This window comes from Clytia hemisphaerica, unplaced genomic scaffold, assembly GCF_902728285.1.
Source record: "Clytia hemisphaerica strain Z4C2 unplaced genomic scaffold, Clytia hemisphaerica genome assembly, whole genome shotgun sequence".
In the NCBI taxonomy this organism is placed as follows: Eukaryota; Metazoa; Cnidaria; class Hydrozoa; order Leptothecata; family Clytiidae; genus Clytia; species Clytia hemisphaerica.
In genome coordinates, this window is record NW_027103833.1 from 432,615 (window position 1) to 455,219 (window position 22,605).

At 35.8% G+C, this 22,605-nt stretch overlaps 1 protein-coding gene across 7 annotated transcripts in view; it reads left to right on the top strand.

The window, feature by feature from the left end:
- Positions 1-20,661, top strand: part of LOC136806877 (alpha-1-macroglobulin-like) — a 35,776-nt gene extending 15,115 nt beyond the window's left edge. For 2 of the 7 annotated variants that reach the window (XM_067063456.1, XM_067063454.1), the window contains exons 16-27: positions 9,920-10,007; positions 10,395-10,629; positions 11,107-11,656; positions 12,110-12,191; positions 13,192-13,349; positions 13,844-14,080; positions 15,264-15,484; positions 16,720-16,869; positions 17,274-17,561; positions 18,825-18,896; positions 19,633-19,735; positions 20,325-20,661. In XM_067063456.1, coding sequence (XP_066919557.1) covers positions 9,920-10,007; positions 10,395-10,629; positions 11,107-11,656; positions 12,110-12,191; positions 13,192-13,349; positions 13,844-14,080; positions 15,264-15,484; positions 16,720-16,869; positions 17,274-17,561; positions 18,825-18,896; positions 19,633-19,735; positions 20,325-20,404 — 2,264 coding nt within the window. In that variant the 3' untranslated portion in view covers positions 20,405-20,661. Of the gene's footprint in view, positions 1-1,121; positions 1,294-2,753; positions 2,920-4,397; positions 4,504-5,186; positions 5,287-9,919; positions 10,008-10,394; positions 10,630-11,106; positions 11,657-12,109; positions 12,192-13,191; positions 13,350-13,843; positions 14,081-15,263; positions 15,485-16,719; positions 16,870-17,273; positions 17,562-18,824; positions 18,897-19,632; positions 19,736-20,324 lie in introns of all 7 variants that reach the window. The other 5 variants (XM_067063460.1, XM_067063459.1, XM_067063455.1 and 2 more) reach the window with 5 other exon arrangements.
- The last annotated feature ends 1,944 nt before the right edge of the window (positions 20,662-22,605 follow it).

Consider the following 22,605-nt stretch of genomic DNA (forward strand, 5'->3'; position numbering starts at 1 on the left):
TAGACCAGAGTAAAAATACTAGTACAGTCTCCATAATTCGAACCGCTATAACTTGCATGTCTCTTGAGCAGGTTTAACAGTCAGTATAACTCAAAATTTTCATAACGCGATGCCAATTTAATTTGTTGTTATACGGAAAAGAGGGTCGGTCGGTCGGCGAAGAAATAAAAATAAAAGTAGAATTTCACCTATAAAATCTCGTAAAAAGGCAGCAAAATTGGTCTCGCCTAACCAGAACAAAATTGCTTCTCCCCGTGTGTGTTCAAATTACAGTATAGAGACCTTACTGTATTGTATATCTTCAGCTGAACGTTAATTAGACTGTAGGACTGATCTAAGTTTTACTGAGAAGTATCTGCAGTTTTTGGTGAATCGGACACTTAACAATAGAAATAAGATAGCCAGATTAGGAAGTAAAATGAAGTATTCTCACAGATACCTTATATAAAACACTAGATAGAGCTACTCCGTCCCTATTTGAATCAAAATAATCCATTTAGGTTTTTTTTGCTTGGTTGAACAAATTACCGGTACCGAACTGTGACCTACTTTCAGTAAAGATGGCGCATTGTTTTGCTTCGCCTGTCGCTGCTTGGGAAATACAGAGTAGCTCTATCTAGTGTTGTATATTTAAGACATTACTTTGATTCAAAGGAGGAATCCTTATTATAATTCAAGTAATAATGAAAAAAGCTTCTAATTCTTCGAGTCCTTCATTTTTTTCATTCAAGAGTCAGAACCGTATATGTGGAGTATACAAAATTAGTCCCCTGTTGTGCTTGGTTGGGCTTGATTTCACAATTTTGTTGGTGATAATACACAACTTGCAAAATTAAAGTTTGAGGACAAATCACACTTTTACTCGAAATTCTTATGTGCTTGTCACATGACATTTATTTCTGATCCAAACCGGCTGTAACACACAAGGTAGTTTCAACGTCTATCTAATGTTCACAACGTCCAAATAACGTCCGATAAACGTTGAAGCAACGTTGTATGCCAGCTTGGAAACAACCTCAACATATTAAACACAACAAACGGCTTTGGAACACAAACACAGACATCCCATCTAAACACGCACAAACTTCCCTAAATTATACAAACTTTTTATGAAACAATAGGAAGCTGGTTTCCAGTCTTTAAGCAGCATCCGAATGGACACACGCCCTTGCCCAGACTACATTCATTTTCTATTAAAATCATCCGGTTCAGATATCTTAAATGCAGAAGTTGAAGAATTGCCGAGGCGATTTATCATTGCAGATTCTTTAAGAACATCTTCAGGTATCAACGGTATACGGTTCCAACTCTTTATAATAAGAAACAATGGAATTTTCACTCAAGTCTTAAAAGTTCAACATAGTCAAGCTCTTTTTAATTAGAACAAGTGTCAAAGGGACTAAACATTCAAGCTCTTTTTTATAAGAACAGGTGAAACTTTCACTCATAAGTCTAAAAGGGACAACATAATTACAGCTGTAGTAGTAGTATGTAGTTTAATTAACACTTTTTGTAAAATTTCGTTAGGCAAAGTCAAACGCAAAAGTCTGGGAATAAAGTTATTATAATAAAACATATAAGAAATGAATGAATTCTTTGAAGAATTTACATGTACACTGCCTCAATTACACCCCTGTGTCACAGACCCGGTGGACCCCCCACCCCAGTGGAAAAATAGGCCAAAAAATTGTCCCCGGTGGAAAAATATCCTACAATTTCAACCTCACTGCGAAATTGCTCTATGATTTTAAAAAATTGCACTCAAAAACCATCCCCACTGGAATTTTAGAGCTGGAAACAATAGAATTTCTATCTCCACTGGCAATTTGATAGAAATTTTCATCCCCACTGAGGGAAAAAGTTCTACCGGGGCACTGAGACAGGGGTGTTCAATTTTGAGAAGTGGTACTTTAATAAAATATATTTTGGTAGATGTAAAGATAACTCAGTTTGGTTTTCCCGGGGACCAATTTTTCCATTAAAGGTTTTAAAAAACAGTGTTGCAACTAGGTTTTGTGAATATGGACGGAAACCTTAGGATTAGATGGTCATTTAAACCAAAATCCCTCTTACTGGCAAGACGGAAATGATATATTTGTATCTCAACTGGACGGAAAAGTTGCAACACTGAAAAAAGTACTTAATGTTCGCCGGTACTGGGTCTTAGAATTTGCACTTTCAGGGTTGTTTTAAAGTATTTTATTTCGAATTTTAACATTTTAACACAATAAGATGAAAACTAATATCCTTCAAGAAATATTTGAGACAAATGGGAAATTCCCCAGGAAGTTTTGAAACCACAATCGATTTGTAAGTGCTCTAAAGTAGGTTCGAAGGGTAGAGTTTTAACTCTGAGTTAAGATAGGACCTTAGGATCTGAGGATCCAAAAGTTAAAAAATTGTCCGGTAAGGCTCCGAATATAGCCCGGAAGTCTGCCTACCCGTCTCAAATTGAAACATTCGATTAAATTAAAGAACCGGCTTTTTCGCCCGAACTTTAAATCTCGAAAAATGTCAAAATAACCGGAATTCTCAATATACTTCTTGAAAGATTGTAGCCTCACCACGTCGTGCGAGGCCATTCTGATCATTTTTGATGATTATGTTTTTCGGTGCATTTGTTTTGAGGACAAGGTGTATGATAATCTGAAAATTGAAAAATAAATCTTACCAACTTATGTGACGAATAGTGTAAACATTTCATGTCATCTCCATGGCTTTCATAACTTTCACATCAAACTGTATCATCATAGGATTCTGGCTTTTCCATACTGACCGATTTCCACGTGGACGTTCGACCATGTGTCCGTCCAAATTATGCAATTTTGGGACAGGTTCCAATCCATAATGGTGGCATTGGAACGTTTAGCGCTGTCAAATCTCGTTTGTCGTTCAATAACAATAATCTAAAGAAAACAGGTACCACACGTTTTTTATAAGAACAAACTATATAAGAACATGAGGCTACGATGGCCAAAATGTTAAGAACAAGTTAAGAACATTTTAAGGCTTTGTTGAGTCAAAAAATACTCACAAAATGATCAAAGTGAGAACATATTGAGAACATTTTTAGGCATAAAATTCAAAAAGTTAAGACCATCCGAAGTCTTTAAAAATTTTGCATGTTCTTATAAAAAAACGTGTATTTGGTTGCATGTAGAATCAAAAACCATAATTTGGTCAAATATCGTCTGTCATTCAATAACGATAATTTAAAGAAAATAGGTACTATTTTCTCGCAATTAGAACTATAACCATAATTTGAGGAACAATTGATTACATAACTAAAGAGTTCTTTCATAAAAAAGGTTTTGGAGTAAACTAGACCTTATGCCTATATCTTCCTAGCGATCAAATGACCCAGAAAAGGCTTAGAGGAAGCACCGTTTACATTATGCCTAGACTTTCGCAAAATTGTCATAATTTGAGAACGACGCGAAAATTTATCCACGCCAAATTCAATGCACGTAAAATAATTGATTTGCATATCTCCTGCCATTTTCCGTAAGAGCATTTTCAAACCCTCGCCACGCGCAGAATGAGAAAACCCTGTTGCTAATTTAGCGTACTTTAAGGGCAGAAACTTTCGCGGGCAGAAACTTTCGCGTTTTTCGCGATTTTGATCCTTTTTCTGGCAGGTAAGAAATTTAACCTGAAAAACGCGAAAGTTTTTTTTGCGAAAAATAAACTTTCCTACTCAGTTTTGCACTGTTTGCTAAATTTTTGCGTGTTTTATGAGTTTTTGTTATCAAAAAAAGGTAAATTTTTTATATGAATTCGCGAAAGTTCTATCTGTGAAATTTCGACTAAAACCATAATTCGCGAAACTTAAATTCGCTAAACTTTTTGACTTCGTAAAACTTTCTGCCCTTAATATATGTCTTAATAAAGGAATTGTAGTTTAGTTAGTTTAATAGATACTAACTGGCAGTAGTTTAAACAAGTCGAGCCTTTATACAATCAATGAATTAAAATCTTAGTTAGCAGTGTCATATTTTTCTTACACAGACCTCTCCGATTGTAATCTTGTACGTTTTATGCAATCAATACCTATTATTTTCATCAGCAAATACACCTCCTTAGCACCCAAAAACGCACATTCAGCAATTTACTTAATTCTTCACTAAACAAACTAAGAAATTTGTATTGATAATTTGAAGCATGTATAAAATTCAAGGACTAAAAGTTTTTCTCTTTATAAAAACAAACTATTTTAAGAACATAAGGCTTCGATGGCTAAAATATTAAGAACAAGTTAAGAACTTGCTTCTCAGACTCTAAAAGACCCAAGATTTCTTAGGTAATCGCACAAAAGTACTTTTAATGGTGAAAATAAGAACATTTTAAGAACATTTTTAGATAATTTCAAGATGATTCACTCCTCCAAATTACTCTAGGACGCTGGCCTTTCCACCATGACTAACCTGGATATAGACGTTAGACCGTGCACCTCGGCTAGAGCAATTGCTATGGCATTAAAGGAATCAAACGAAAATGGTGGAGGTAATCCTAGTAAAGTTATCTGTGATGATCTACGGATCCGAGAGATACCTAAGTGAGTTCCCAAAGCTGTATCACCCCGGGTATCGTACCATCAAGCAATTTTCATTTGGCTCTCCTCAAGAACACGAAATTGGACCAAATTTTCCAGCTTGATTTTTTTAGTGAAATTGGTAAAAATTAATTCATCGTGCGAAAAAAGCGGAGAATAGCCCTAATCACACATGCTAGTAATGCATAAAATCCCTTGCCCTCCCATCGAAATCTTAACCACGCCAAAACCTTGACACCGCATCACACCAAAACAAATTTGAAATCACACCACCATGCAAGAAATAAAAACAGTAACGCGTTATTATCAAGAAACCACTTGGACCTCAATAAATTTTTCACAAAATGTACGTTTTTCTTTCACTGAAGGTAGTGGACACATTTTCAGTGTTCTTTCTAGCTAGAAATTGAAATTATAATTTAAATTTACAAACATTAAAGCTGTGCCAAAAAGTCACAACTTCAACGCTAAATTATCTTAATTTGACTACTAAGTACGATTTCAAAATTTTGCGGATTCTGCGATTTAAAAATCAAAAGCGTTCTAGTACCGGAGCTCGTCATCACAGATAACTTTAAACCTCAAACCATGCACGTGTTGATAACTCAAAGTAATATTACCCATAACCCTTTAGAATACCGGCATGCAATTCATGACTAGCCTGAATGTGGATGTTAGACCGTGCGTCACAACACGATACCGCGTGGAAGCACTGGCGGAGAGCAGTGTTGGAGGTAACATTAATATATTTGTATACAGCTTAAGCGCCAACATAACAAAATTACACGAATGAGCTTTTCCAGAAAAAAAACCGTATACCCCCTGTTGATGAGGTCCATTTCCGTTCCAATGGGGTAAGGTTTGATATGTGATGGATTTCCATCGGAAGATACAATAATCTGTCAAAAATAACTGGAATTCCATTAGGGTAGCTTTTTAAATCCTACTGAAATTCAGAATTCCAGAGGGGTTTAAACCTGAAATTGCCTGGAATTCCAGGGGGTTACGGCATTTCCAGCCACAGAGGGATGGACCTCCTCAACAGGGGGTATACGGTTTTTTTCTGGAAAAGCCCAATCTGATCGTTAGGATTTTGAAGAGTATAACTTATTGAACACTTTGAAAGTACAGTAATACCTCGTTGGAAAGGTTACTTCGAGCAGCTTGATGTTAGCTTTGTAGAATTTTCTCAAAAGTTAAAAACGAAGCTGAAAAATGAAGAAGGAAAAAATGAAGATTTTTCTTAGTTAATTACACCAAATTGTGCAAATAGCAGTACTAATATGCTTAACAGTGTCATGATTGAGGAAGGTGTCCCCCTCTAACAATTCAAAACAATCAAGGGATTATTCAGTTATCTTTTTTTCTTTCTTTCCTAATTTTATTTCATCATACATCACCATTATCTAAAACATTTTCCGGATTCGTCGTTTTATTTTAGAAAAATTTTTAGTTTGAAAATTGTGAATGTCTCGTTTGAACTTACTAGAAAGTTTAGTGGTGGTTAGCGCTCCACTTGATTGCAGGATGTGTGAATTAGCGACTCACACTAAATTTTGGTTAAAGAAATCCATTCGTTAGCATTTTCAGATAAGAAAAATTAATTTTGTACCCAAATCCACTTGTACCTCCTTTAAATTTTACTTGTGGACGTGATTCAATTTTGTCAGCTCTATCAGTGAAAAGTGAACTATAAGAAACTTGGTACGAGTTATAAGATGATGTTTTGATATTTAAGGAAATAGCTTTAAAAGCCTTAAAATTGAACGTAATTGTAGCTGGATTGCCGAGAAATAATGAGTAGTAGACCGATAATTGAAGTTTTATTCAAGTCAAATGGTTTTTTATTGGGTTGGTTTGAAAGTATGAAGGCATTTACCGTTTCAAGTGCTTAGGTTTTTTCAAGAGCAAACATACATCCATAACCTAAAAATGACAATATTTCCATCACCATCCGAATATAAACAGACTTCACTCCAGATACCATCATTTCAGCTCATTAGACATCATTATAAATTCAAAATTGGCGTTTTACATTGAGGTTATGACTCAAGTATCCCCCTCGAAAATATGATCTTTATACTAGGCCTGAATTCCTATTTGTTAGGATTAACTCTGGCAAAATGGGCTATTCCATTAAAAGACCATACAGGAGGATGAATGAACCTTTTCAAGCCGAAAAAAAAATTATTGAAAATGTGTAGTTACCTCCTAGAAAATGACAAAATTAGCAAAAATACCCTCGGAAAAATTATTTTCATACCTTAAAGTGAGGGTGGACGAACTGAATTAGTGCTTTTACCCCCTAATCTAACAGGGTTGTAATGATGCTGAAACTGTTCGGATGACTGTCGCTTTTTGCTAGAGATCGTCATGGTTAATTTTTGAAATTCCAGCGGCATGACCCTGTCTGTCCTCCAGACCGTTGTCAACGAACTAAATTAAGGGGATAGGTATACAAAATCCGAATTAAACTACCGAAAAGATATAATTCTGCCGTTTCAGAGCCAAAGGAGGTAAGTTACAAATTTTCAAAAAAATTTTTTTTTCAAAAATCATGGTTTTTTGACCTGCTCTATCAGATGGTGTTACTAATTTTCATTGAAAATGCCTATTTCAGACTTGCCAAAAGAGGTATGTTACAAAAATTCATAAATTTCTCATTTTAAATGATAAAAAAATGTTTTGAAAGGGAAAAATTGGAGGTAAGTTACAAAATCTGTTTAAATAAAAAGCTGTAAGTAACAAAGATTTTCTAAAATTTTGCTTAAAAAGATGTAAGTAACACATTTTTGAACAAAAATTGGATTAATCAAAATACTTTCAATAAGATCTGAATAGATTTTATGGAAATCAATTCTTTGCTAGATTCTTTATATTTAGTGTAAAAATTGGTACTAAATGGTCAAAATTGATCCTGCTGGCACGTTTTTCTTGATTTATTCCAAATCCAGAATATTCAAAAATTGTTACATACCTCCTTTGGCTCTAAAACGGCAGAATTTTGCTTTTGAGATAGCTTTGGTGAAACAAACAATCGACCTAGGTTCTTGAATACTGCTACCTGTGTCTTAGGTTATTGGCTTGGATTACATCAGTAGTATAAGACTTGACTTGAGGCCTTGTCCATCAAAAAGAAATACTGAAGGCTCAGGTGATTATGGATCTGGTGATGGAGATGATTCTGAATCTGGTGATTCTCCTGATTCCGAATATATGGAATCAAATGTTCAAATATTACCGGATGGAATAGGTATTGAAAATTGTGTGCATGAATGATTGGAACGAGATGGAGTTTTTTACAAGCTCTTATTTGGTTTGGTTGGTCGTTAACCAGTAATAAAACAATTTTTGTTAATTTTTCTAAAGAACCCGTCATTTTCATTACTTCAGATGACCAACTATTAAAGTATCTTATAAAAACTCCATCTCATCTGGAATGATTGACCACGTGTGTAAAATGTATTCTATGGTTACACGTTTACATTTTTCTTTTTAAGTAAGGGTTCATTCGAGCTGATGCTGGGTATATGCTTAAATGTCTTTTGTTCTATAATAATAGATCTATTGTTTTCAAATCTAAATTCTAACCAGGCTATGCTTATAAACGCTTATGCTTATAAAGAATTACCGACGAATTTTGTGCCGATAAGGTATTTTATTTCCATTTTACAGACAATCAATGTAAAAGAATTTCGTTTTCTTGCAATTATTTTGTGTTTTTTCGAAAGATTACCTATCGTTGATTATTCAATTCATCATGACTAATTCAATTTCAAAGAAAATTCAGTTGAGTTGGGAAATTAGCATAATATTTTGCAGTGAGGATTTGCTTATCTGATTATTTTCAGTGGGGACAAAAATTGGAATTGTATTCTTTCTTCTAGGGGCGATATTTTGGCCTAAAGCTAAACCTAGGTTTTACTATTTTCAGTGGGGACAAAAATTGGAATACAATTTTTCTACTAGGGACGAAATTTTGGCCAATTTTTCCAGTGGGAAGGGGTCCGAGAGGGCCTGTCAGAAGGGGTATCCTAAGAGGACGTTTACACTTAGTTGGTATAGTAGACAAATTTATAGCTACAAAAAATTCTTTAATAATTTATAGAGATTTTAGCTTCTAGAACAGTTTTATCATAGCAGGTTTTATGTAGTTATGATCGGAAGAACATCTGCAGAGTTGAACATTCTGATCAAGTTTTTGAGGTTGTTTAGGCGCGGGAATAACTCGAAAAATCGTTTAATTCAATTTTTGTTTCCAGTTTTCTTTTACTCTAATTCCATTTAGTAAAATTTTCATAGAGCCATTTTACCAGATCATCTTCAGACATTTTTTTTCATTCCAATTTTCTAATTTGAAATTAATTTCTTTTTACAACCTAATATTCTAAACTTACAAACTACTTTCTCATTGCACATCCTCGAGATTATCCTGCTGTTTTCTACGAGAATGCTGGCAAAAAAGGAAGCCCTTTTGCTCTAGGAGTGATTGCCTTATTATTTAAAGTTAATTAACTTTCACCTACTTTAATGGGATAAACTTTCGCGGGGATTAAATTTTCGGATTTGGGTGTCATCCACGAAAATTCGCGAAATTAAGTCCCAATGGAAATTTGGAAGGGCCTGATCCGCGAAATATTTCTAAACAAAACTCAAAATATGTCAAATAAATACTATTTGAATGTTTACTTGCATCAATAAGGCGCAAATAATGTGTATTTCAACAACCAACATGCATGATTTGACAGTAAGTCACAAAATCGTGAAAATATTGCCACCCAATAGTGCCACCCACGAAATTAAGTCCCCCCCCGCGAGATTCTTGAATTTCGCGGATAGGCCCAACCGCGAAATTTAATCCCCGCGAAAGTTTATCCCATTAAAATATCTTAAGACTTGGTTATTTTCCGTTACAAAGTGGCGACGAGAAAGTTTCACCGGGAATGAAAAAGTTTAGCCTTTTACAGTAAATTTTCATGATGTTATATATTTATAATTAGAAAGTCTCTGCTGCTGCCATCCTTTAGGGAATTTCTATGTACTATCTGTGGTTTCTAGGGGTATGTGACTCAGACTGCTAAGATTCTTAATGTGTACCTTTATTTTGAAGTATATTTGAAGAAGATCTCGATAGAAAAACAGCTTATTAGTCAGTCTTTTTTTAAATTAGAGCCTCAATTTGTTTTGAATTTTACAAGCATTTTTTTTCTAAAATTGAGCCTTACGTTTTGAAAATTGCTCTTGTTAAATGACTAGCGGCTCCGCACATGTCTGAGCACCAATGTCCTCAATGATGCCTTGCAAAAATGAAAAGTGCAGTTGAATCCAGTTACATAAATTAATATAATTTCCAATTTTCATTCATAGTTGACGCAACAAACTCAGTTAACAAAAAGAAACCAACTCATGTTCGCCAAAACTTCCCTGAAACTTGGTTATGGCTGGACGAGACTGTGTAAGTGAACACAAATTGTTTCCATTGTATTGTTAAAAGGCTCTTGCTTCAACCGGGGGGGGGGGGCTGGGTTTAGAAGCCGACTCATGTTCGGCAAAACTTTTCCCGAAACTTGGTTATGGTTAGATGAGATTGTGTAAGTGAACACAAAATTATCTCCATTGCAAGACTCAAAAGCCTATCCTTCCACTTGGGGGACTGGGTTTGAAAGCCAATTTATGTTCGGCAATGCTTCCCTCGAACTTGATTATGGCTAGATGAGAGACTATGTAAATTGTCACAAAATAGGATTCATAAACCTTTTAATCGAGCTTAAACCTTTTGCTTTTTCTCCCTCGACTTAAAGATCTTTTTTGGACAACCATGCCAATATTTTTACTTTTCCAGGTCGAATGAAGGTGCCAAATCCATCGACGTTAAAGTGCCAGACACCATTACCTCATGGTACGCAAGTGCTTTTGGAATCTCAAAATCTGCTGGTATGGGAGTTGCCAAGGCCACCAAGATTCGAGTCTTCCAACCATTCTTCATATCGTTGAATCTTCCATATTCGGTAATTCGTGGTGAATTGTTGACAGTACCTGCTGTAGTGTTCAACTATATGGAAGACTCTTGTCTATCAGTAAGTTGAAAAACGAAATTCAAATCAATGTCAAAAACATAATACGTAACTACCATTCTAGAATTACCAGCCGAAAACTCAATAAATTTCGATGGAGGGGGGCTTCCGAGAATCCGGTAAATCGGTATACCGGTATTTGACCGATGAATGACCGTTATTCCGGTATTGAAAGACCAAACTTTGGGTATTCCGTCCTGTACTCATCAGAACATTTTTGACCGGTATTGAGAAATTCTTTGGCGGTACACTGGTTCTCTGGTTTGAACCCTTGGAAGCTTTTGGTATAAATTCTTGGCAAGGGGATTATTGTTCTCAACAAACAAGCTACAAAATTTAGATTATTCCATCTTTTAGCCCCTCCACTCTTACAGTTGTCTGGCCGTTATTGGTTAAAATCATTTCAACGGTCACCCTACAATCTTTCAGCTGAGGCTTTAACACGATAACAATAAATCATGTTCTCCTTTATTTTCATAGATTCGCGTTTCACTTGAACGTTCATTAGACTTCCAAATGGTAGCCGGTCCATCCGCAAAAACATGTCTGTGTGGGAAACGATCTGCTAAAATCCTTTTCAAACTTATCCCAAAAAAACTTGGTCAAATTCCTATTCGAATCACTGCTGAGACGCTAGATCACAACATCTGTGCTCTAAGTAAAAACATCGACTCTACTGTCTCTGCATCTGATATCCTGGTCCGTAAATTACGCGTCGAACCTGAAGGTGTGAAAAACAGCTACACACTTTCTGAATTTATTTGTCCACGTGAGACACCTACGACTGAATTTAAACTTCGCAGACCGGAAAATTTGGTTCCTGGTTCGATCTTTTCTAAAGTGAGCGTTATTGGAGATATCATGGGTAGCAGTCTGTCAAATATCGATGAATTGTTGGCCATGCCTTACGGATGTGGTGAACAGAATATGTTGAAATTCGCACCCAATATTTTCATCATGAACTATCTAAACCATACTAATCAAGCGACTGGTGACATCACAGATAAAGCGCTTGGATACATGAGATCAGGTAAGAGTCATGAAATTTATAAAAATAGCATATTAACAATAGATCTTCAAAGTCCTACAAGGGATTCTATGACAATCACCACCACGGCTAAATGAAACAAGTAGTAAAACAATTAATAATCATATCATACTAATGCAGACATTTTGGTAACGCAGGTGTTTCTTTACATGAGATTATCGCAATACATACCGAGCTTTTAAAGGGACATAAAAGTAGCAAAATGTAAACATTGCGCAAACCACGTGTCATTAAAGAGAACAATATAAATCACGTGTCCAAAACAAACTTATAAACAATCAGAAATATTTGTTTTTATTTTTTATTTTGACATGTGACATTTTTTGATTTTGTATCCCACTGCATACGGTTTGTTTAATTTCGTCAGTACTTTTATGTCCCTTTAAACTAAACTTATTTTAAATTAAACACTAAAATCTTATCCATCATCAACAGGCTACCAACGCGAGTTAACCTACAAACATTCGAATGGCGGTTACAGTGCTTTTGGAAGTCGAGATACAGAAGCCAGTACTTGGTAAGATTGTCCTTATAATCTAAAGATTTTCGTCCATTATTATAAGAAGCAAAATACTGTAGTTCAAATTTTAGTCTTTTCCCCTGCGAATTCTTTGAAAACTTTTCCAATTCCGACTGAAATCTTGAAGGGTTTTGTGAAATTCAACCAATAAAAAAAATAATGGACAGCCGGCGTTTTCGTCGAACCAATCTTTCTGATGTTACTTTTACTATCATAGAACACTTAAACAGGGTTTAAAACAGTATAGACCGATTCCGTGTGACGTCATTTTCACCCACGATCTAAGAAAAGGCAAAAAGAATATGTACAGGATGATTTGGTAACACCTTGCTTAGCTGCAAGGTTTTAACTGATCCCACTTGGACCTGCGCATAGTTTTTTGTTTCGTGGGTGAAAGTTTTAGGATGTTAGGAACAGGCAGCTTTGCTTGAGGTTGTCTTGAAGATAGTTCCTAACTGGATTTTGTCGAATCGGTCTATATACATCAACTCTTAAACGTGAGATGACTGGGTTGGGTTTACCACGTAGATTTTGATAACAACTGTCTGAAGCTGATAACACCCCCCTTCTCACAGACCCAGTAGGATTTTTTCAACCAGTGGGGGTAAAAATAACAGACCATAACTCGATAACTGTTTTTTATGGCTCAGGATTTGAATTGAATTCCATTGTTTTCGAGCCAGAAAATTCAGAGGGGATTGAAGAAATAGCACAATACTTTGCAGTATGGGATTGGCTTATCTGATTATTTTCAGCGGGGACAAAAATTTAAATATAATTTTCCACTGGGGACGATATTTTGGCCAATTTTTCCAGTGGGAAGGGTTCCCTGCGGGTTCGTGAGAAGGGGGTATGTATACAGACATTTCAACGTCATTTTTTATTTGTAAACTCTAGCACAATATATTTTCACATTTTAAGAGGTGCCTACTCACTGACGATTAGAAAAGGCAGGGTAGAAAGTCAACCGTCTAAACTAGAATTTAAATACCTTTAGGTTGACAGCTTTCGTTTTGAAATCATACGCTGAAGCACGTCCATGGATTGACATTGATGATAAAGAAATTAAACACTCATCCCAATGGTTGCTAAGAGCACAAAGCAAAGATGGCTGCTTCCCTTCAATCGGTTCTCTCCATAATAAAGCCATGAAAGGTATGGGAACTACTCCTAAAAGCAGAAATACAAAACATACAAGTGTTGATAGCTGTCTAGTCCAAACAATGTGAAATGATTTTGTTTTCTCCACCGCAAAAAGCTTTAATATAAATAAACTATCTGGTCGATCTTTGTGCTAAAGAGTTTCTAGAATTTCATAAACACGTTTTTTTATAAGAAAATCAAAATTTCTAAAGCCTTCGGACTTTGTGAGTTTTAAGCCTAAACATGTTATTATTTTCACCCTTTTTTGAGCATTTTTGCCCATTTCTCTAAGAAGCCGGTAAAGTCTTAAAATGTTCTTAACTTCTTCTTAACATTTCGGCCATCGAAGCCTTATGTTCTTATATAGTTTGTTCTTATAAAAAACGTGTAAAGAATACAGTTAGTGAAACTTTAATCTCAAACAATTCGTCATCATTTTTCTAAAATACAATAAACACTTTTAAAGTTGATATCACTTTTATGATTGATTCATTTTATTCTGACAGGTGGTGTTAAGACCCCAGCTACACTGACAGCCTATGTCACCATTTCACTTCTCGAGGCCGATGTTGCATCTTTTGACACAAGGCTATATGCGGCTTCCAAATGCGTCCGCAAATCTTTAGACGATATAAACGATTCTTATTCGTTGGCAATTATTGCATACATGTTCGCCAAATTGAAAGATAGCCAAGGATATGATCAAGTTATGAAAAGATTAAACTCAATGGCTATTGACGAAGGTATATACACAATTTTTACGGATTATTTTCATAAGGTAAATAACATTTAAGAAGGCGGGTCTTCTCTTGATATGACTCGACCATAATTTCTGTCAAAAAATTGTCAAATAGGCAAATCTCTCGAATTAGAATTTCTGGAATTATTGCACTGTTATACAATTTTTGTTAAAATTTGTTTGGCGCTGTTTCTATGATTACACCATTGCAATGTTATACAACATTACACCACGGATCCAACAGCTGATTGGTTTTAAAAGTGAAATCAGTCAATACGTCACTTTCAACCAATCAGCTTTTGGGTCCTTGAAAGACATTATGCAATGGTGCATATCATGAATTACTTCGTCTCTCCAGCAAGACTTCACGAAATTTAACACAACCTAAAATTTCAGCAACCTACAATCCTAAATCTAGTAACACGCAAAATACGTACGTTTCTGTTCATGAAAATAGACGATATCGGCTTTCCAAATTCTCCCCGAATGATTACCCATGATGCATTGCGCAAAGAATTCACGGAAAATATCGTCTATTCAGTAACACATGAAAAATTGAGTAAATCACCCGGGTGGGAAGAATACATTTCATACCTGGGACCGTGAATGCTTTCCCAATCGGGTGAATACACCTTTTCAATCGTAGCCCCTCCAAATGCCACGCGGACATTTTTTGTCCGTTTTACCACCCTAAAACAGTCCCAGTCTTTTTTCACACCTATAAACAATAGAAAAAGGTGTAAAAAAGGATTGGATCGAGTTTAGGGGGATAATTGAATAACAAAGTGGCACACAGGGTGTCCCGAAAAAAAGTAACGAGTCACTTCTATAGAAAGAAAGTTATTGTGTTTGTTTCACTAGATTTGCAATTTTTATCAAAGTTTCTCATTGTGTCATGTTAATTGTCACGAGACATCTTTTATAAATAACTTTTACAAAAAACAATTCTCAATAACTTTAATGCCATGAAACTTGTAAAGAAAGTTAATCCTTTTTAATCATAATGACTGTTGTAAAAACAATTATTGTGTTATATATTTTCTTACATTTTGTTAAACACGCACAGCAACCTTCTACTCAGAATCATGTTCGAACTCTATATATTTTTTACGGGACACCCTGTACACTTGAGGTTAGTTAATTTTTCCTTCATCCTAAATAAAACAACGTTTCATTTTTCACAACAGCGGGTATGAAACACTGGGAAGAATCGAAAGACGAGGACGACGAAAATCGATCACCGAACAGATGGTATTATCAAGCACGTTCAACAGACATCGAGCAAACTGCTTACGTCATGTTAGCCATGTTGGAAAAGCGAGGCAAAGAAGCCATTTCGGATGCTATTCCGATTGTGAGATGGCTTTCCAAGCAAAGAAATGGACTCGGTGGTTGGTCTTCAACTCAGGTATTTGAATGGCGCTATGGTATAGTGGTCATTGACCTTGGTTGCTGCACAGGCGACTGAGGTTCGATTCCCACTCGCAGCAGTTCATTTGGCAAGTGAATGAACCTTCGACCGGTTCAACCCATGCCATGTGAGGGGAATTGGGTAGTCAGTTCAAGGTGCTGGTGGGGCGCTAATTGAAAGGGTCTATAGTTGCAAAAATGGGCCTCAAAGCCTCCTGCCACTCAATCGAGTAGAAATAGAAATAGAAACGAGTTGAAAAAATATTCGGGGAAAAATTGGGAACAAATCGGAAATTATCTTAGCCGTGGGAACTTTTAGTCACAATTCCCAAAAAAAATTAAGGAACCTTTGCTTTTCTCTAAATAAATTGATGGTCTTTCTTTTGCGGGTATCACTATTCCGTTTTTTTTTCCAAAGAAAAGTCCCTCTATTCACTTGTTGACCAAACTTGGTCAACTTTTGTAAAAGATTTCTGACTTGTTTAGCCCAAATTTCGGTCGAAATACAGAATTTTTTCTTAGTTTAACCCTGAAGAATTTTTATTCGACGATGTTTCACGTGACGCAATCTTCAGACAATGAAGTGTATTGGGCTATTCCAGAAATAGTCTGTACACCCTGTGTTGAGGAGGTGTGACGTCCAGGGTGGTCTGGAAAATAAAAAAACCTTGGGTGGTCTGGTTTTTTGAAGGGTAAAATCCAGAGTAGTCAGTAAAATCGGGTTAAAAATCCAGGGTGCTCAGTATAACGAGGTGGAAAATTCAGGGTGGTCAGTATAACAAGGTCGAAAATCCAGGGTGGTCAGTATAACGAGGTGGAAAATCCAGGGCGGTCAGTATAACGAGGTGGAAAATCCAGGGTGGTCAGTATAACGAGGTGGAAAATCCAGGGTGGTCAGTATAACGAGGTGGAAAATCCAGGGTGGTCAGTATAACGAGGTGGAAAATCCAGGGTGCTCAGTATAACGAGGTGGAAAATCCAGGGTGCTCAGTATAACGAGGTCGAAAATCCAGGGTGGTTCAAAGAAATGGGAGAAAAAAATCCAGGGGGTCACCTTTTCAAAAAAAGATCTCCTCAACATTGTGGGTACAAATTTTTTCTGGAATAGCCCATTGTAGATTTTATTTGGAGCAATCGTAAGTTAGTTCTTCATTTTTCGATATTTTCCTCGGATGTCTTCGAATTTTGCACTTTGTAATTTCATTTATTTATAAATACGCTTGAATATTTCAGGATACTGTTTTGGCGATGCAAGCATTGGCGAACTTTGCAGATTTGACGTACGGCTCCTCAATGAATATGAACATCCAAATGGAGGATGGGAAAGATACAAATGAATTTGAAATCACTTCCAAAAATAATTTGGTTCTTCAACAAGTTGAGGTAAAAACTGAAATTTTACTTTTCCACCCAGCACAAAGCGTTATTTATAAGAGCGAGCAAGCAAGCTATAAAGAACATAAGGCTTCGATGGCCAAAATTTCCAGAACAAGTTAAGAACATTTTAAAGACTTTGCAGACTCTAAAACCATAGAGGTATAAAGAAAGACAGGAGATAAGATTAATAAGCCAATAAGATTTTACCTATCAACAAAAGAGCTCATTAAAAATGCACAATATATGAGATTATGAGCATGCATACCTCGTAATATTTTTAATCGTAGGGCGAGCATGGTTACAATAGCATACTTCTCCTGTTTCTTTATACCTCCATGCTAAAACATCACTGTCTTAAAAATTGCACGCGATGACTTTTTCCATAATTTTTCCTTTTTTCATCTTTTTAGGATATTCCAGTGCCAAGCACTCTAAAGATCAAAGCCAGTGGGGATGGTTGTGCTCTTCTACAGGCGCACGTTCAATATAACGAGAAACATGTGCTCACTAAACCTTCATTCGCCGTTCGTGTTGAAGAAGCTACAATCAAAACAGGCAAACTTACCCCCCTCAAAACATGTTATTCACAACAGTTGACAGTCTGCGCAAAGTGGTTACGCAAAGGAGTATCCAACATGGCTATGATCGATGTCGTAATGGTTTCTGGGTTTTCACCAAATGAAAAATCGTTGAACAAGGTTAGTATCAAGAAATTTTTTGTTTTAAAGTTAATTTTTGTCTAAAGAAAAACGGTTCTGAACGTCTTGTACACGGGACCGAGTTATTCAAGATTTGCACAGCTGCAATGACTTTAAATGAATGTAAGTTTCCAACCAATACGTCACTTTTTGATTACCTTACTCACGTAAGGCGTAGTGGTGTAGTGGTTATCATCCTTGTCTCCTGCCTGGGAGGCCCGAGTTCGATACCCACTGTGTCACTACGATTCACTCAGCAAGTGAATGTACCTTCGCCCGGTTCAAGCCATGCCATGTGAGGGGGATTGGGTACCATTACTCTGATACAAGAGTGTAGGTAGATTAGACAGGCATTGTGATGTGCCATGGCACTCACGAGGTTCGGCCTCACTTGAGCATCGCTCTTCCAGTGCCGTTCGAGTGTCACGGTATACGTCATAGCTTGGCAGCTCGCGTCTGTCAAGTCGCAGTGTCTGTCAGCGCTGCAATTTCTACTCCTTCGGGAGTAGGACCCATTCCGAACGCATTTCGAGGGCTCATACCGGGTGACCCACGAAAAAGTTCAGACGTTTCCCGGCGTCTTGAGGCCGAAAAAATGTCCCAAAGTGCTTGGAGTTTTGATATTTAGAAAGTAGATATCCTAACTGAAAATTTGAGCAATCACTTTTTAAATTTGACCAACTTAAAGTCAAAATTCACTTTACGGAAAGTGTAAAAAACACGTAAAAAAGGGGTATCAAATTTGGTATTTTTGGACGTTTTTGATATACAGTTTTTGAAGAAAATCTATGAAAGCGCCAATTTTTATAAAAACTAGTCTTGTTTTAAACAAAAATTACTTTCAAAGGTGTTTTTATTAATTATTAATGTCATAAAACTCGTTAAATAAGTCAATTTGTAAGTGATTTTCTAATTGATTAGATGAATTTAATACCTCTTTTTTACGCGTTTTTTACACTTTTCGAAAAGTGAATTTTGACTTTAAAAGCTCATAAGTAGAGAACAAGTTGGTCAAATTTAAAAAGTGATGGCTCAAATTTTAAGTTAGGATATCTACTTTCTAAATATCAAAACTCCAAGCACTTTGGGACATTTGTTCGGCCTCAAGACGTCGGGAAACGTCTGAACTTTTTCGTGGGTCACCCGGTATCTATATCTTACTCACGTATTTGGTAAAAACTCTTGGAAATAACATATGGCCATCAAAGAATTACAAAGAACGAATTTAGTTTTCAATTTACTTTCAAAATTGTTTATTTTCAGGCGCAGTGGACGACACCAGGACTGAAAGACGTGGAAACCAAAGGAAAGAATGTATACTTCTACTTCAATCGAGTAAGATGTTTTGGAGTTTGGATTTTGTTTGTTTCAGTTATCTTCTTAAGTTGCTTATATCTTCTTCAGCGAGAGAGTACTTGACCCGGAGGAAGCATTTTACACAATAAATTGAAGTCGAGATTAGAATTGTTTGATACTCAAGTTTCACGCAAATTTTCGTTACGATCTTCAGTCAAAAATTCTTTACTAGAAATTCGTTTCAAGTTTACAATTTTACATAATAATCTTATTCACAGTTTTTTGTTTGTTTACACTCTAATGCTAAGATTCTACAATCAGTACCAAAATACTTGGCACAAAAGGGAAATTCCCCACGAAATTTTATAACCACAAACAATTTGGAAGCGCTCTAAATTAGTTCGGAAGGGTATGAGTTTTAACCCTAGACTTAAGACTTAAAACCTTAGGATCTGAGGATCCAAAAGTTCAAAAATGATCCGGTAGGGCTTGAAATATAGCCTAAAAACCAATAAATCCCTCCCAGATCGAAATATTCGATGAAACCAAGTTGAAGGCCTGAAATTGACATTCTCGCTCGAACTTCAATTTTCGAAACATGGTAAAATAGCCAAAATTGCCAATATGTTATGGCACCGATTGTAGACTAGAAAACATAAGATCTATTGTTTATCGAAAAGTAAAGGCAAGAAAGGATACACGGCAGACAAAATTCGCTTTGAACGCCTTCTCCGAGATCGTTTACTAGAAAAACAAATCTATGTCATTCCTTTAGTTTGAGAACAAAGAAACGTGCGTGAAATTCATCGTTGACCAAGAACAAGTGGTCGAGAAATCGAAAGAAGTTCCCATCAAAGTTTATGATTATTATGATACCGGTTAGTATGTCTTGATAACTCCTCCCTTTATATAACTGTTTCACTGTCTTAATATACAGGTTGCAAAATTAAAGATTGGTTCGAATTTATTAACACCAATAAAGTTATCAGGTGTAAGCAAGTAACATGGGAATAAAATCACGGGAGTTTTTCGAGTAATCACATGTTTTGACTGCATTGATATAATTTTTCAACCTGTGTATTTAGCCTTTTCATCTTGGTGTCTGTTAGGTTATTGATGAACCGGGAGAGGGGGTCGGTACTTGGGCAAAAAGAAATAAGTGTCTGTGAGGACAGGATAGGGTAGCTTTTTCATACTCATCGGTTCAGGTAGGGTCGCAAAAATACAAAATTGGAGAAACAGACTTTCGTAGAATACCTTTGTGTTAAAAATAATGAAAAATAATGAGAGTGTTGAGAAAATTGTGGAGTTCTCTCAGAGTCACTTTTTTGAACTACAGGGTCATTGCCTCGATCACCACAAATAGCATCGCCGCGATACACTTGTAGGATTGTGGAAGATTTAAGTCGAAATAACGGGGTCTATTTTCTTCTGTTTTTCATTTTTTAGTAATTTTCTCTTTTTCAGAGAAATCAGCGACCGTCATGTATGGGTTCAACAAAGAAGAATGCAAGGGAGAGAAGCACAATTTCTCACTTTTTCCTTGAAACAAGTGCCAAGGTTCTAGTCTAGGTTAGATCAGTAACAGGATTAGAGTTAAAGACAAAGTGAAAAATACAGAATTTTTCAAAGCTGATGACTAATTTTTTGTCGAAAAAAAATATTGACTATTTTAATTCATCAAAACATATTATTTGTAATATTTTTTCTATTTTTATAATATAATCAGTTTATTTTTGAGTAAATTTACTTTACAGACTAAAAAAAGATTAACACAAAGATCTGAATAATTGAATAATCCAAATTCTTAAATCTGAAATCTCCTGAGCTTTTGAAAACTTTAGAACCAACCGGGGGGAGGGGGTTCTCTTAGGTCGCTCTTAAGGGTTCCTTTTATGGACTTCCAAAGTCCCACTGATGGAAAATAAGAAAATCTAATTTCAGTCCAACTAAAGGTCGGGAAAATAGGAAAATTTCAACTTTTTGCCCCAAAAAACATCGAAATTTGGTCAGATTAGTCCCAATAGGGATAGTAAAATTCACATTTTCTTTAATGTTTTTCCTCCTTTTTAGTCCCGCTAAGGGTCCGAGGGACGAAAGTCGGGCGGCTCATACCCGTCAGCTCGCAACCCTAGCAACCCCTCTGGTAGAGTCATTAAGATATCTTTTACTCTTCCGTAAAAAGAATGAAAAACGAGTTACTTTGACTTGATCGAAATTTTTAAAAACGGGTTTCGATGAAAATAACCCTTTGTTTGATTTTCAATGATATACCAATCAAGGTACATGCCCGGACAAAAGGTCTATAGACTTTTCAAATGTTGTTTAAAATAAAGGGGGGGGGACTAAGAAATGGCGAAATAAAGTCATTTTAAAGGGGACGTCTGCTTTGGTAGATCATTTCAGTCATATTTCTATGCCAGATAGCTAAATTAGTGAAAAAAAGTTTGCAGAAAAAACGAACTCAAAATCTTTAGTTTTGACTGACATATTCAGATTTTAGTGTTTTACAATTTCCTCTCTTTTACCTGATTTTTGACGTAACCTTTGTTCGTAATTTATAAGAACAGAAATCTTGTCTGTAGCCTAAAGTACTGTATTTAAACAACTTTTGATAAGAACATTTTAATTCAAACTTCTAATTTCGATGATTTTTCAAGTCCACAACTATATAAATATTTCAGTTTTCTATGAAGATGTTGGAGTAAGCTTTCATTGACAAAATGTTTGGAAAAAGATGTTTTAACGACTTTAAATGCTCTTGCACATCTCTGACTTACTTAAAATCTTCTTATAAAAATTCCAGCTGCACAGAAAGAGGAGTTAATCTTGTTTACTTGAAAGAACATAGAAAACATATAACATAAGCTACGTCATAAAATTTGAAAAAGAGGGATTTTTTAAATGGCCATAGAAAGTGATTGAAAAAAAATCTCTTGGAGTGAGATAGCTCATTTTAATCTCCCTGGAATAATTTTTCCAAAAATTCTAAAAAAACAATACCTAAAATCAGACCAGACGTCCCCTTTAAGTATGGCAAACCTAAAAGATTCCTAGAATTCCTTGCAACTTTAGCCCTTCTTTATTAAATCAAAATAAAATCACCTCAGATTAGGATAAATGGGTTTCAAAAGTTTACTTAAACCTTTTCCATTGAATTTCGAAAAGTTTTCTCCAACTTTTTGGTGAGGAAAAAAAAATTCTCTGAAAATCTAAATGAGCAGTCAACCTATAATATCAAAAAAAAAAGGAAAACCCAACATTTCTTATCCCCTACGCCAGTTCATAGAATTCTCGCAAATTGAATAAAATATTCAGAATCTGGTCTTTATAAGAATCTTAAAAAATTAACGGCTTCGATGGCCAAAATGTTAAGAACAAGTTAAGAACATTTTAAGGCTTTGGGGACTCTTAAACACTCGATCTCTTATAAAAACGTGTAAGCTCTCTAACTTCAGGAAACTAAAAAATCTAGATTAATCAGAGTATCAAACATCGAGCCCAATCTAAGGGTATTTCGACATTAGGGAGAAGAGCACAAGCGAGCAGTAGTATGGGTAACAATTGCCTTACCACAGCTGCTGTTTGCCGAGGGGACCACTGATCTGATCTAACTGTCTGACTAGATCGGGCTTTCCATATAGATTGCCCAGTTTTAGATAGCTGACCAGTCCACCATCTTGCTTTAAATTCCGGTCGGCAACAGCGTGATTCGAATGTTTTGAAATTCGAACATTCGTAAATATAG